This window comes from Nelumbo lutea, chromosome 3, assembly GCF_056320005.1.
Source record: "Nelumbo lutea isolate HS-2025 chromosome 3, American lotus-T2T, whole genome shotgun sequence".
Classification (NCBI taxonomy): domain Eukaryota; kingdom Viridiplantae; phylum Streptophyta; class Magnoliopsida; order Proteales; family Nelumbonaceae; genus Nelumbo; species Nelumbo lutea.
In genome coordinates, this window is record NC_142686.1 from 101515033 (window position 1) to 101530321 (window position 15289).

The following is a 15289-nucleotide window of genomic DNA, read 5'->3' on the forward strand; positions in this document are numbered from 1 at the left end:
TTCGGAGTTTTGTTAGTCTGATAACAGCCAAGAAGAGAGAAGAAGAAAGAAGAAAGAAAGAAGAAAGAAAGAGAGAGAGAAAGGAGGAGAAAAGGAGAGAAGAAAAGTCTGGTTCGAACGAGAAAAAAAATTACCTCTTCCATTTGGCCAGGTATGTTTTATATTACTAACATAATGGAAAAGACACATGTGCCCCTACTTAAGTGAAGGACACTAGTTCTAACGTAATATTACACATCAGCAACCTCAACATAAGTATAAAGACAAAAATACCCCTACATACTCAACACTATCACTCCCCCTCAAACTGGCGAGTATATATCATATAATCCCAGCTTGTTACATATGTAGTCCACTCTTCCCCGACTCAACCCTTTAGTAAATAAGTTTGCCCACTAGTTCCCTGTGTTAACATATGCAGTGTCTATCACTCCACTCAGCACCTTCTTCCTCACAAAGTGACATTCAACCTCTATGTGCTTGGTTATCTCATGAAACACCAGATTAGAAGAAATATGAATTGCAGCCTGATTGTCACAGTAGAGTTTCATTGGAGTGTTAACATTGTATCCTATCTCCTGTAGAAGGTTCCTTAGCCACACTAATTCACAAGTAGTATGTGTCATAGCTCTATATTTTGCCTCTGCACTGCTTCTCGCCACAACTGTCTGCTTCATACTTTTCCATGTCACCAGATTACCCCCAAGAAAAGTGCAATAGCCTGTGGTAGATCTCTCATCAGACATAGAACCGGCCCAATCAGCATCAGTATATCCTTTTATTTCAAGTTTTCCACCACTTTGGTATATCAAACCACGACCAAGAGCTCCTTTTAAATACCTCAATTCTTAGAACCACATCCCAATGAGGAACCAAAGGTTTCTGCATGAATTGACTTACCACACTAACCACAAATGAAATATCTGGCCGAGTAATGGTTAGGTAGTTCAGTTTACCTACAAGTCGCCGGTACCTTCCAGGGTCTTCAAACACTTCACCATATCATTGCTCAGCTTAGTATTTGTTTCCATAGGTGTTTCAGCTAGTTTAGCACCTAACAAACTTGTTTCCTCCAACAAATCAAGCACATATTTCCTCTGACACAAATTAATACCATGCTTAGACCTTGCTACTTTTATCCCCAAGAAATATTTCAATTTACTAAGGTCCTTTGTTTGAAAATGTTCCTACAAAAAAGTCTTCAACCTGTTAATGCCCATTTTATCATTCCCGGTAATAACAATGTCATCTACATACACCACCAATAGGATTTTTCCTGCCTTAGAGTCATGATTGAAGACTGAATGATCAACTTGGCACTGCTTCATACCAAACTTCTTTGCACCTTACTGAACCTACCAAACCATGCTCGAAGAGATTGTTTAAGCCCATAAGTAGCCTTCTTTAGTCTACATACCTTACCATCCTCCCCTTGAGCAACAAACCCCGGTGGTTGCTCCATATAGACCTCCTCGAGCAAATCACCATGCAAGAAAGCATTCTTGATATCAAGCTGATAGAGGGGCCAATCATACATAGCAGCAAGAGAGGTCACAACACGAACCAAACCTATCTTAGCAACTGGGGAGGAGGTCTCTGTGTAGTCAATACCATAGGTTTGGGAGTACCCTTTTGCAACCAATCTAGTTTTCAGTCGCTCCGTACTACCATTAGGTAAATACTTAACAGTATAAACCCACTTACAACCGACGGCCTTCTTCCCATGAGGAAGAGTGGTGAGGTCCCAAGTATGATTATGAGTTAGAGTTGAGAGTTCTTCTTCCATTGCACGACGCCATCCTGGAGAGGCAAGGGCTTCCTGGACATTCTTAGGGACAACAACAAAGGATAACAAAGAGATAAACTGGCGATGGGAAGTGGAAAGGTGAGTGAGTGAAACATAATTAGAAATAGGATGAAGGATACAAGTGCGTTTACCTTTCCGCAAGGCAATGGGAAGATCAAGATCAGATACTAGGTTCGGGGCTGGTGTGGGGACAATTGTCGGATTTGTCGACGTTGATGGAGTTGGAGGAGGAGCAGCCGGTACATGTGGGCGATGTGTATACACTTGACGGATAGGTGGCCGTTCAATAGGTGGTGGCATTGGAGGCAAGGACTTGGTCACAACTGGAACAAGAGGAACAAAATCCACAACTAGAAGAGGAAGAGGACATAACATCAACACACACAAAGGAACGTTGAGAACTAGGATGATAACACTTATACCCTTTCTGGGTCCGTGAAAAGCCAAGGAAGATGCACTTAATGGATCATGCATCTAACTTGTCCTTCTCGGGGCCCAAATTATGGACGAAGCAGATACACCAAAAAACTCGAGGAGAAAGAGGAAACGGAGACAAGGTGGGAAACAGGGTAGTGAATGGGGAATGGCCATCAAGGATAGACGTGGGCATCTGATTAATCAAGAAGCAAGAAGTAAGCACTACATCACTCCAAAAGGGTTTGGGAACATTCATGTGATGCATGAGGGATCGAGCTGTTTCCAAAAGATGACGATTCTTTCTCTTAGCCACCCCATTTTGTTGTGGGGTGTAGGTACATGAGGTCTGATGTATAATGCCATGTTGGTCCAAGCATTCTTGAAATGATGAAGAGAAATATTCACGGTCGTTATCGAAACGAAAAATTTTAATGTGAACACCAAATTGGTTGCGAATCTCAGCATAAAAGTTTTGGAAAATGGTAAACAATTCACTCATTTCTTTCATTAAATAGAGTCACGTCATCCTTGAATAATCATCAACAAAAATGACAAAATATCTATATCCATTGTATGACATCACTTTATAAGGACCCCAAACATTTGAATGAATCAAAGAAAAATGACTCGACACACGGTTATCAACCCCAGGACTAAAGGGAACACGATGATGTTTTCCTAACTGACATGACTCACAATCTAAAACAAAAAGTTGACTCAACAAAGGAACCAAAGACTTAAAAACTTTCAGCGAAGGGTGACCAAATTGATAGTGCCACTGGAGAGGAGAGAGAGATGACTGGAGAGCTATTGATGTTCTTCCACCACCGTCAAGATAATACAATCCACCAGTTTCATGCCCTCCGCCAATCTTCATCCCTGTCTTGAGATCCTGAAAAACACACGAAGAAGGGTAAAAAGTAATAGAGCAATTCATTGACTTGGTCAACTTACTAACAGACATAAGGTTAAACGGAAATTTAGGGACATACAAAATTGTGGATAAAGATAAGGGGGTCATGTTAACATTGCCAACACCACAAATGGAGGATGTGCAACCATTAGCAAGGGTAACAGATTGTGATGTTGAGCAAGGAGAGAGGGAAGAAAACACACATGGAGTTCCAGTCATGTGATCGGAGGTTTCAGAGTCAATAATCCAGGGATTGGGTGTGGATGCCAAACAAGCCATACCTAAGTGTGCAAGAGTAGTCGTGTTCTGCTGAGATGTGGACAGGACAAATCTCTCATACTCATCACGGGGGATATTCATCATCTCCTTCCCGGGAACATCTGTGGATGTAGGAAGCATTTGATCAGTTGAACGACTCTCCTGTCTGAAATTGTTGTCACTAGTCATGGCATGATTGGCCCAAGTTGAGGGTGGACCATTGCAAGTCATAGCAATAATTAATGGTATGTCCATCCATACCACAATGAGTACACCTCCTTGGACCCAAACCACATCCTCTGCCACGGGCTCCCCCTGAATCTCTACCTGCAGTACGACCCCCACCATTGTTATATGTAGGTCCACCACCACCATTCCGGCCATATACCGAACCACTACTACCACTACGGCCAGACTGAGCTCCCCGAGCTCCACCTCTAACACCACGGCCCCTTGATACTGCAAAGGCTGATCTATCGGAAACATTAGAGTTCTCAGTAAATCCAATGGAAATCCTCCAAAGTTGAGCAAACACCTCTTCTAAGGTCCTAGTATCTGAGCCCGCACTGGTTCATACTCAGATTTTAGCCCCACCAAAAAACGAGTCACATCAAGTTCTCTCTGTTGTTGCTAAATTTTGACATCAGAAGTGAGGGGGTGATAAGCATTCAACTCATTACGAATGTTTCTCATACTAGCATAGTACTCCTCAAGACTCTGATTGCCCTGTTGCAGATTAAAGTGTTCCTGATACAGCTGATATACTTTGGTTGTATTGCCTTGACTAGAATACAACTTCTTAGCATGGTCCCACACATCTTTGGCAGTGTCAAGAAACATGAAATTTACACTAATCTTGGGTTCCATACTGTTCCATAACCACATGATAATCTGTGCATCCTCTTGTTCCCAGTCATCATACTCATGAGAATCAGTGGAGGATTTTTCCTCCCTTATGTGTTTCACTTTCTTCTTTAACTTCAGAAAAACTTCTACAGATTTAGCCCAAGGTACATAATTCTCTCCATTCAGTTTAATGGAGGTCATTTGAACATTCAGGTAGTCAGTAGGTATTATCATATTAGGTTTGCTATCACTGCTATCTCCCATTGCTGAATTCTGTTATTGCTGAATTTGGCACACTGCACACTAGACCACATCACACACTGATCAACTGCTTGAAATCTCACCACACTATATGAGGACCACTCTCCCTTCGAATCACGCTGAAAACAGCATAAACCCTAGCACACTATAGTCTGAAATCCCACCATATGATCTGAAACATACTTCTTATTTGATTCATAACAAAAAAAATGCATAGAAATCTCTTACCTCATCACCCGAAAATCAAACCACACAAGACACTCACTGCACCACACAAATCAGCCCTCTTCTCTTCATCGATTAGGGGAGGGCTTCTTAGAAACCACAACAACCGACCACGAACAACACAACTGGAGGCATAGAGACCTCCAAGGGAAGAGGGCGACCACTCCTTTTCAGCCCTTTCTCTTATCTCCAACCGATGGCAAAGAAACCAAGAGAAAACCCTAGACTGGGTGTGTAGAAAACAGAAATCTGGGCAGATCCGAATTGCTTAGTTGTGCTTTGATACCATATTATGATTCGGCCTGCCCTTGGGTTTTGTTAGTCTGGTAACAGCCAAGAAGAGAGAAGAAGAAAGAAGAAAGAAAGAAGAAAGGAAGAGATAGAGAAAGGAGAGAATAAAAGTCTGGTTCGAATGAGAGAAAAAAATTACCTCTCCCATTCGGCCAGATATGTTGTATATTACTAACATAATGGAAAAGACACCTGTGCCCCTACTTAAGTGAGGGACACTAGTTCTAACATAATATTACACATCAGCAACCTCAACATAAGTATAAAGACAGAAATACCCCTACATACTCGACACTAATAGAGTACTTTGAAAAGCATCTACAACTCTTCCTTGAAGGAGCAATTCATCAGAGCACATGTTCCCATACTCCGCAACAGAATGGTGTAGCAGAGAAAAAATAGACATCTAGTTGAAGTTGCTAGAGGGTTACTTTTCTAGATGCATGCACCCACTCGTTTATGGGGAGATGCAGTTGAAACAATAGTGTATCTCATCAATAGCCTTCATGGACTCTTCACCTTTTGTCTGCTCATCAACTTTGTTTCCCTAATGATCCTATTTTTTGTCTTCCTCTTAAGAGTCTTTGGTTGTAGCTGCTTTGTTCATGATTTGAGTCCCTCTTGCCTTAAACTTGATCATAAGTCTATCAAATGTGTTTTTCTAAGTTATTCTTTAGTCCAAAAGGGTACAAGTGCTTTGGTCCTCACTCTAGCTGATGGTATGTGTCTAAGGATGTTACATTTCTCGAGTCTACTCCCTTTTTTTTTTTTCAGTCACCTTGTCCTTCTCTTTAGGGGGAGATTGTCAATGAAGATTGGACTCCATTTTGTCTTCTTGTTCTTGCCTTTGTGGAAATTTCTGGTTCATCTTCTTCTCTTTCCACTTGCAGCGATGGTATTTCTGCTCCTCCTCCTCCTCCCCTTGCTCCTCAACAACAGTCCTCGAAGCAATGGTTCATAAGGCGCAAAAAGAAGGTTACTTGTGAGGCCGATTGTCCACAGCAATCTAATCACCCGACTCCAGGTAATTCTAAAAGCAACCTTGAACCTGAGCTTCCTATTCTCACTTTTATTAAGCCTTACATCTTACAATTTGATCTTGACCTCCTGATTGCAGTTTAAAAAGGAAAAAAGGAAATGTACAGCCTATCCCATCACTAATTATGTTTCTTATGATGGCCTTTCACCTTCCTACTATGCATATGTTTCTGTCATTTCCTTTGTTTTTATTCTTCGTAATGTTACAGATGTAGTGCAGTCCCCTCAGTGGAAGGATGCTATGAACCACGAGATGGAGGACCTCATAAAGAACCAAACCTAGGAGATTGTTCCTCTTCCTAAGGGTAAAGTTCCAGTGGGTTGCAAGTGGGTGTATATAGTTAAAACATTGGGTGGATGGCTCAATTAAAAGATAAAAAGCTAGGTTAGTGGAAAAAGGATACACCCAAACATATGGGATTTGACTATCAGGAGACCTTTGCACTTGTGGCCAAAATGAACTCTATTTAAGTGATTATGTCTCTTGGTGCTCACTATTCATGGCCTCTATACTAGATAGATGTGAAGAATGCCTTCTTCAATGGAGATCTTCAAGAGGAGGTCTACATGGATCTCCCCTCCTCCCCCCCCCCCCCCTAGGAGTAAGCTTCCATGACAGTGAAGGGAAGGTTTGTTGTATGAAGAAACCCCTTTATAGGTTCAAGCAGTCTCATAGAGCTTGGTTTGATAGATTAAGTAAGGTTGTTCTTAAAATTGGGTTCACTTAATCACAAATAGATAATACTCTCTTCATAAGAAGAGTTAATGGCCTAGTGATTTTGATGACAGTATATGTTGATGACATTGTTGTCATTGGAGATGATAACTTTGGAATAGTCCAACTAAAGTCTCTTCTTACTGAATTTGAGATAAAAAATCTTAGGAATCTTAGATACTTTCTTTGAATTGAAGTGGCAAGGTCAAAGGAGGGGATCTTCATTTCGTAGAGAAAGTATGTACTTGACCTCCTTCATGAGGTTGGCAAGTTGGGGTGCAAACCAATTGAAACCCCTATTGACCCCAATCATAAACTAAATGTTGATAATAGAGACATTCTTCTGGACAAGGATGCCTATTAGAGACTTGCTTGTTGGCTTCTCGATTTGTGCTTGACCAAACGTGATATATCCTGTTTTGTGAGTGTGGTGAGTCAGTATATCCATAACCTAGAACTTCACATATAGGGGTGTAAATAGATCGAATTCGAATCGGATCAGGCAACATCCTAATTCGAATCCGACTAGAAAATCTGATATCTGAATTTGATTCGATATCTGACGGATATTGAAAATTAATATCCGAATTCGAATCCGATTAAACATTCGAATATTCGATTCGATTAATTAATTATTTTAGATAATTAATAAATATATTATATATAAGAATTAAATAATCGGTCGAATTCGAATATTTATCGAATTGAGTCAGGTCATATCCGAATTCAAATCCGATTTGATATTCGAATTATCCGTATTTGATTCGATTATGTCGAATATCGAATTCGAAATCGGATTTTCGAATACTGTTGACAATTCACATATGCAGGTGATTAATAGGGTCCTTGCCTACTTAAAAAGGTGCTTGGGCAAAGGATTGTGGTACTCCAACCATGGGTATCTCAAGGTTGAGGCTTATACTGATGCTGATTGGGTAGGTTCTATAGGTAATGTTGTGTCTTTGAGAAGTAAAAAGCAATTAGTTGTAGCTCAATCTAGTGCAAAGCGGAATATGGGGTTATGGCTTATGTTGTGTCAAAATTACTTTGGCTGAAGACCTTGTTATTTGAAATTGGAATCCAAGCTGAAGTTCCAATGAGACTGTATTGTGATAACCATAGTTTTCAAGGAGCCAAGGCAGCCCTAGGCAATAGGGGGAGCGCTTAGTCGCCTACCTAGATGTCACCTAGTGTATCAAATATAACCTCGCTTCTCCTAGTGTTTCAACTTTCAAGGTTTGTATCCTAGTGCTTCAAGGTTTGTTTCTTAGAAATAATCCTTCTCTTCCTAATGCTCCAAGGCTAGTGTCTAAGAAATATCATCGCCTAGGAAAAGAAGGGACTAAACCTTTGTTTTTTTCATAGAAAAAAAAGAAAAAAATCAGAAAAATAAGGAAAAGGAAAGTCGGAGCACCTGTTTTTGTCTTAGAAAAGTGAAAGCAAAAAAAAAAAAAACTCAAAAATGATGAAGGAGAAGAAGGGGCAAAGCCTCTATTCTTGTCTAAAAAAATGTAAGAAAAAACATCGAAAATGATGATGATGATCAAGCAGAGCCCCTATTCTTTTTTCAGGAAAGGATAAGAAAACAAAAGCATCAAATGAAGAAGGAGAATAAGGGGTGTAACCCTTGTTTTTGTTCTAGAAAAGGAAGGAAAAGAATAAAAAAATTTAAGAAGCAGAGTGGGTTATTTCCTATCTCAGAAAAGAAGGTGTTGACAGAGGATAATACCTGCAATGAATTGATGTTTATGAGATGAAGTCATCATCCCATCGATTCTGGTCGCTCTCATTATTCGTCTCTTCAAGTCTTCAAACTGCTTTGTATCATTTGAACCCTTACAGTACAACAATCTAACAAATACACACCAGTTTATGAAGTGAGAAGAAAGAATGTTATGGTGTATTGCCATCTATTTTAATATTATGAGCTCAAAGTATAAAAAATAAAAATATTGTAAAATAATGTAAAGTATAATACAAAGACTGGTTGGAGTTTGGGCAAGGTGAGTGATAAAAAGTGCTTAGTTGCCTAGGCGATGCCTTGGCGCTCGCCTTGACAACTATGGTGATAACCAAGCTGCTATAAACATTGCACATAATCCATGCAACATGATCACACAAAACACATTGAGGTTGACAAACACTTCATTAGAGAAAGGATAGCCAGTGGAGAGATATGTGTGCCTTTTGTTAAGTCAGAAGATCAACTTGCTGATTGTCTTACCAAGGGCCTCAACAAGCCTAAACTTGATAGAAACCTAGGCAAGCTGGGCATGATAGATATCTATGGTCAGCTTTAGGGGGAGTGTTGAGATTATGCATTATGGGAAGGGGTATTTATGTATTTTCACTTTATTTTTATTTGGGTACCCATTCAAGGGCATAATTGTAATTTTCTTTCTCTTGCTAAGTAAAAGGAGTTTTGTTTTGGGTGTGAACAGGAACACACCCTGTTTCTCACAAAATCTCTTCTCTTCTCCTTCCTCTCCTCTCTTCTTTCTTCTTCTTCCTATACTCTCATTCCAACTTTTGGTTCAGTTACTAGCAAATGGCAACATCAGCAGTACAGATAATGATGTCTACGTTGGAACTTGGAAGAAAAACAGCAACTTCTTACTCCCACTATTCATATTTTTATTTGAAATAATTTGATTTTATGGGCATTGAATAAATTTTAGGATTTGTGCTTGGTTTAATTCCATGAATGACAAAAGAAAAGATGATCAAGGGGAAAGGACAATTCGCAAAATCATTAATTTTTTTTAACACTTGTTTACATGAGAAAAAGTGTAAGGAAATAAATTCTGACTAAATAGGGGTCCGTGGAAATTAAAATTCGAACCTCATATTCACTAGGCAAAACCTAAGCCAAATAGGTTGATCACTTGATTGTTATTATGCAGCTTAAGATATCAAATGCCATTTGCCAATGTGGGCAAGGAAAAAGAAAAAAAATGGATTCTTAATATCTTTTGCAAGTGGAAACAATGCTTAATCTTACATGGGCAACAAATGGAAATAGAGGAAGGAAAAGAACAGTAATAACTCTAGTTACTAGAAACTCCTGAATAGGTTGCATTTCCAGTGTAGTAATGAGGTTTCTGCAGTTTAGGTGGACAAACTTTTGCTTTCCCAGAAAATCTGGGAATGCAGTTCCTAGTTTCCAATTCAATGATCCTTCCATAGAGCCTGTACAATCTGCAATGCATTTGCCCTTCCATGCTCTCAGAGTGCAATAGAATCTTATCAATGTCCCTGGTTACTGATAGTACTGGACACAGTCTACTTTAAGCATCTCTATCGATGCTACTACACAATTTCTCTGTCAGACACCAGTGGTGTACACAATTATTTGAAATATTCGATTTTATTGTCCAGACATTTTATCACTCATTTTTTTACTTATTTCCTGATTCATGTGTATGGTATCCTGCATTTTATTCCAAGTATGTTCTCTGTATCATGTATTTTCATAGTCTGCATGTTAGGGGGGAATTCCATATCTTGATGGGTTTGGAGGGTGAAAATTTATTGCTTTATCAATTTCTCTATTTCTTTGTATTATGCAACGCTTGAACTTATTTTCCCATTTGGCAGTGTTAGATGAAAATATCGTACTTAATGCAGTTCTAAATATGGGATTCCCCCCTTAACATGTTATGGTTGGGATGTTTTTGGCAGTCATTACTGGTGGACTTGATGCAAAACTTGTAATGTGGGACTTTTCCAAAGGGCGGCCGCACAAAATCGTGGATTTTGGTATTTTATACCTCAATGCTTATTCTAAACTAGGAAGCATGTTATTTACAATTGTAACATGAACTATCCAAAACTTGTATGCTAATTTTTATTATTCGATCTTGGTAAAGTTCCACTGAGAATTATAGTCTGATGTGATTGCTTGAGATAAGAGAATTTGAAATAATATTTAGGAGCATATTTACTTTAAAAGTTTAGGCTTTTATGTGTTGCACAATGTTATCCAACACAGGCGCTGCATGGGTATACGTTGATATGGATTTTTCACTAAAAGTTCAAGTAACATGCATGCATAACACATCTTGAAGCATAGCTGTCACAATCTTATGATTTATAATAAAGATATCATGATTTTAATCATGAATTCTGAGGGTTCTGATTTGAATCTGTCTGAATAAATTTTACTAAAAGTGCAATAACACTTATGTCTTCTTGAAAACCCATCTAGAAACATTATTGAGTTTATTTTCCATTATATGTAGGTTAAAGTGCCACAAAATGTGGAATAATTGACATTCAAGTTGAACTTTATCATATCATCTTGCTTTTCTATTGTGCAAGTGGTAAAATCAGTTGTATTAAGTATAATGAATATGGATTACAAATGGGGTGAAACCAATTCTGTATATTGTTTTTTAGCATATTTATTTTATTTTTTTGACAAATTTCTAAAAAAAAAAAAGTAGAAAGTCATGATTTACAATACAGTTTGATGCAACCTTCTCTGTGATTTACAATATGATTACAATTTTCAGAACATTGTGTTGAAGGACCTGACTAAATATGATTGTCAAACATAGTCATCAAATTAATTGTGCTGTCAAAATATTGAGAAATGCCTTGGATTAGTGATGCTTAAGCATGGGTAATGGTTGTGTGAGGGTGTTTTCATGGTTTCCCCCTAGGTTAGAATGTGTCTAGGCTAGAATGTTTCCTTGTGTGTGAGAAAAGGGGGGGGGGGGGGTTATAGATTTTTGGAGAGGATTCTAGAAGGGAATGGAGGGCTGAGATAGGGAGAATAGGGAGATAAATGGCTGAGGTTTAAAGGGTTTTTGGAGGGAGATTGATTGAGGGAAGGGGCTGTCAAGACAGCTTTGGAAGAGATCCTCTCAATCAATCAAGACAATAAGTGGAAAATTTCACCAATTTGCCTAAATTGAACATTCCAAGTTTAGGTGATTGGTTTGATTGATTGGAGACTCCTTATCTGGTTAAATTTTAAATTTTAAGATGGCTCTAGAGGCTGGGAGAAAGATCTGGTCGTGAGGGTCCCTAGTTTCGAAGTTATAGTCAAGAAGATTCCAAACGGAGGGGTCCAATTGAGTATAGCATTGGGTTTCAAGATGGAGGGGTTAACGGTGTTGGAATTGGATGATCTTGGCATTGTTGGACTCAGAATTTTGATCTCTATTCATCTACAAGGTTGGATTTTTTATTTCATGTGGCATATGGTTCAGGATAAAAAATGATCCTGATCAGACGGTCGGAATCGGTTCCGGCTTCGGGTCGTGAGATGAAGGGGTAAACAGTGTCGGATTTGGGTGATCTTGGTGTCATCGGATTTGGATTTTTGGTCTTTATGTATTTATGGTTTTGGATTTCTGATTTGACGTGAGATGAGGTTCATGATCAAAATGGTCCCGATCGGATGATCAGTATTGGTTCCAGTTTAGGGTTTCAAGAGGATGAGGTAAACGATGTCGGATTTGGGTGATCTTAGTGTCGTCGGACTTGGATTTTTGGGCTCTACGTACTATGGTGTTGAATTTCTGATGTGACGTGAGATAAGGTTTAAGATCAAAATGATCGACGATCGAGATCGATTCCGGTTTTTGGTCTTAAGATGAAGTGGTAAACGGTACCGGATTTGGGTGATCTTGGTGTTGTCGGATTTGGATTTTTGGCTTTACGCATCTATGGTATTGGGTTTCTTATTTATCGTGAGATAAGTTTTAAGATCAAAATAATCCCGATCGGACAATCGGAATTGGTTCCGGCTTTGGGTCTTAAGATGAAGGGGTAAACAATGTCGGATTTGGGTGATCTTGGTGTCATTGGATTTGGACTTTTGGGCGCTACGTACCTATGGTGTTGTATTTCTGATTTGTTGTGAGATAAGTTTCAAGATCAAAATGATCCCAATTGGACGATCGGAATCAGTTCTAGTTTCGGGTCTTAAGATGAAGCGATAAACAGTGTTGGATTTGGATTTTTGGGCTCTATGTACCTATGGTTTCGGATCCTAGAGGTTCAAGCTTCTATGAAAATCCAAGAATGCCCCCGGGTCGGCTGAGACGTTAGCTGAAGAATGGTTGAAGCTCGAAGTGCTGCAGAAAGACTGAAGGGTGCAAAAATGGGGTGTCTACACTTAGCAAAGCTCTTTTTTATTCAACAGTCGTGCAATAGTGATCATTGAAGATGGCAGGAAACTGTAAGAGTAGCTTACCACTAGTATAAGAGGTGATCTGTTATGAGCAAACATCTGCTGTGGTCGTTGTCACACAAATTCTTGCGACTTTTCAATAAAACAAAGAGAGCATCTCTGTTTGTTTTAAATGGAAAACACTAGGTGATCTCCTTTTTGGTTGGAACACTAGCATGTCCATGTTTTATTAGGTGATCACAAGATTTTGACATTTTTCTGCAACCATTTATGCATATCCTTTTAGGCTCTTAGAGCTCTCAATATTTCCTTTTTGTATGAAGGTTTTTGTTGAGATGGTTAAACATAGCTGTGGCAGTTTGTCAAAGGCTGGCTTGAATTTGGGTGGTCCAGATCAAGTTCTAGCTTCTACTTTTGAACTATCTTTAAGTTGGACTGAAGCAGAAATTTAGCATAAATATTCTGATCAAATCAAAATTCAAAAACAGAATTTTAATCCTTGGCCTCCAGATTGCTAACCTATTATGTAAAAGATTATTTATTTTCTCACCTGGATTGTCAATCAGGAAACCGGGATTTTGATTGCTTACCATGCCTTGTATAATGATGCATCAGTTTCCTGCCATGCTATAGATTATGTTGAATGGACTAATATTCCTTAGATCTTATGATTCTAGGAAATCTAATTAGTCATGAAATTTGAAGTTGCGAAATGCTTGCAATAAGGTCTTTGACAAAAGTCATCCAGTACAACTTCTCTAGTTTGGCATATGTAACTTGTATGTGTTAAGTCTTAAGATCATTTGATTGCATTGCAGGTATGCCTGATGTTGATGTTCATGGTAATGAAAGTCAATGTTTCAACCCCGCTTTTGTTCATGCCATAGCAGTTCCTGAAGTGGATATGTTAGAGAAATCAAGCAAAATTTGTGTGGTGGCTAGGGGTGATGGTGTTGTCGATGTGATAGATATTGAATGTGAACTTGCTGCTGCTGCTAAGTCAAGGAGTTCCTCACAACAGCGAAAAGGATCTCAATCAAGATCTAGAAACAGTGTGCCAACTGAAAATGCTGCAACCAATGATCAAAGCAGAGGAAAAAGATTTCACTTAGACTATGCTTCAGGAGGACATGCTGCTGCCGTATCATGTGTGTAAGTATTTTCATTTCATGAATAACTTTTGAAGAAAATTTAGCTTATTGAGGGTGTTTTCATTCACTCTTCCAAAGATCAAATTTACAGGGCATTCTCATTGTTTGAAGAGAGAGGAAGGTTTATAATTTCAGGTGGAAATGATGCACTTGTAAAGGTTTGGGATTGGTCTAAACATCTTGATGCAGGACAAAGCAGCAACAACAGTGATCTTTTAAAGCTGAACATTAATATAAGCAAAAAGGTGAGATTTTTATTTCTTATTATGTTGAGTCTAGATTGTAATGTTTCTGCTTAAATATTGCTTGACTTGATAAAGGTATGCTGCCATAGCAGATCCTGATCAAGGATTCTTCCTTCTGGCAGGTAAATTGGCTCTGCACCACTCCGACCAATTCAGAAAACCTTGTTGTTTGTGACACATCCAAAGTAGTGAAGGTTTACTCAATTTCATAGATCAAAACTGGCAGGTATAGCCGATTGGCAGCCATCAGAAGCAAGATTTGTAGTGCTTTGGTTTTCCCACTCCCTTGAATCATCATGAATGAATTGGTGCTTGCATTCCTTTATTATTTGCAGCTTTTTCTGTCATAGGTGAAGATGGTCAAAAGTTTTGTACCACACAAGTAACTGAGTTCCTTTTGGGAATTTAAAGGCAGAAGCTGAGTTGTAGCATTGCCAATCCTTTTGTTGTGTTGAATTTAAACAAAATGAACTGGAGAGTATAACATGGCTTGGTACGCAATTTCATCTTTAGAGAATTGAAGCCTTTGAAATGTCAATGTCAAAGTGTGGGATCAATTGTACTTTTGTTGATGTGATATTGAACGATGTTATACGATGTTATTTGGGGGTTTCTGAACACACTCAGCTACATAGATGTTATAGCTGGAGTTGCATATTCTTGAAAGATAGGATTTTGAGTTTCTATATGCTATATAGCTGTTCTTTTTTTATTTTTAATTTTTTCTGGGGAGGGTGACTTCAATTGACATGCTTAACTTACCGACCCATTCCATTGATGCTATTGCTGTATCACTTGCTGGAGAAGAAAATGAAAATTGAGGAGAATGGTGAATTTGGTATGGACTTGGTATTATTATCCCTGAAGTTTAATTCATGACTCTTCTTGCCAAAACAAAAAGGGAAGTTTAACTCATGATCCTTGTATAAGTAGAATGAAGATGTAAAGGTGTAGCTGAAAAATAGTGTGAAAACACCCTT

General features: G+C 38.8%; 1 protein-coding gene across 3 annotated transcripts in view; it reads left to right on the forward strand.

Moving 5' to 3' along the window:
* Nucleotides 1-15002, forward strand: part of LOC148867206 (Transducin/WD40 repeat-like superfamily protein) — a 39717-nt gene extending 24715 nt beyond the window's left edge. The window contains exons 8-12 of one of the 3 annotated variants that reach the window (XM_088974859.1): nt 10453-10530; nt 13732-14065; nt 14156-14309; nt 14432-14535; nt 14645-15002. In XM_088974859.1, the coding sequence (XP_088830985.1) occupies nt 10453-10530; nt 13732-14065; nt 14156-14309; nt 14432-14521 (656 nt within the window). In that variant the 3' untranslated portion in view covers nt 14522-14535; nt 14645-15002. Of the gene's footprint in view, nt 1-10452; nt 10531-13731; nt 14066-14155; nt 14310-14431 lie in introns of all 3 variants that reach the window. The other 2 variants (XM_088974860.1, XM_088974858.1) reach the window with 2 other exon arrangements.
* Nucleotides 15003-15289: the final 287 nt, after the last annotated feature.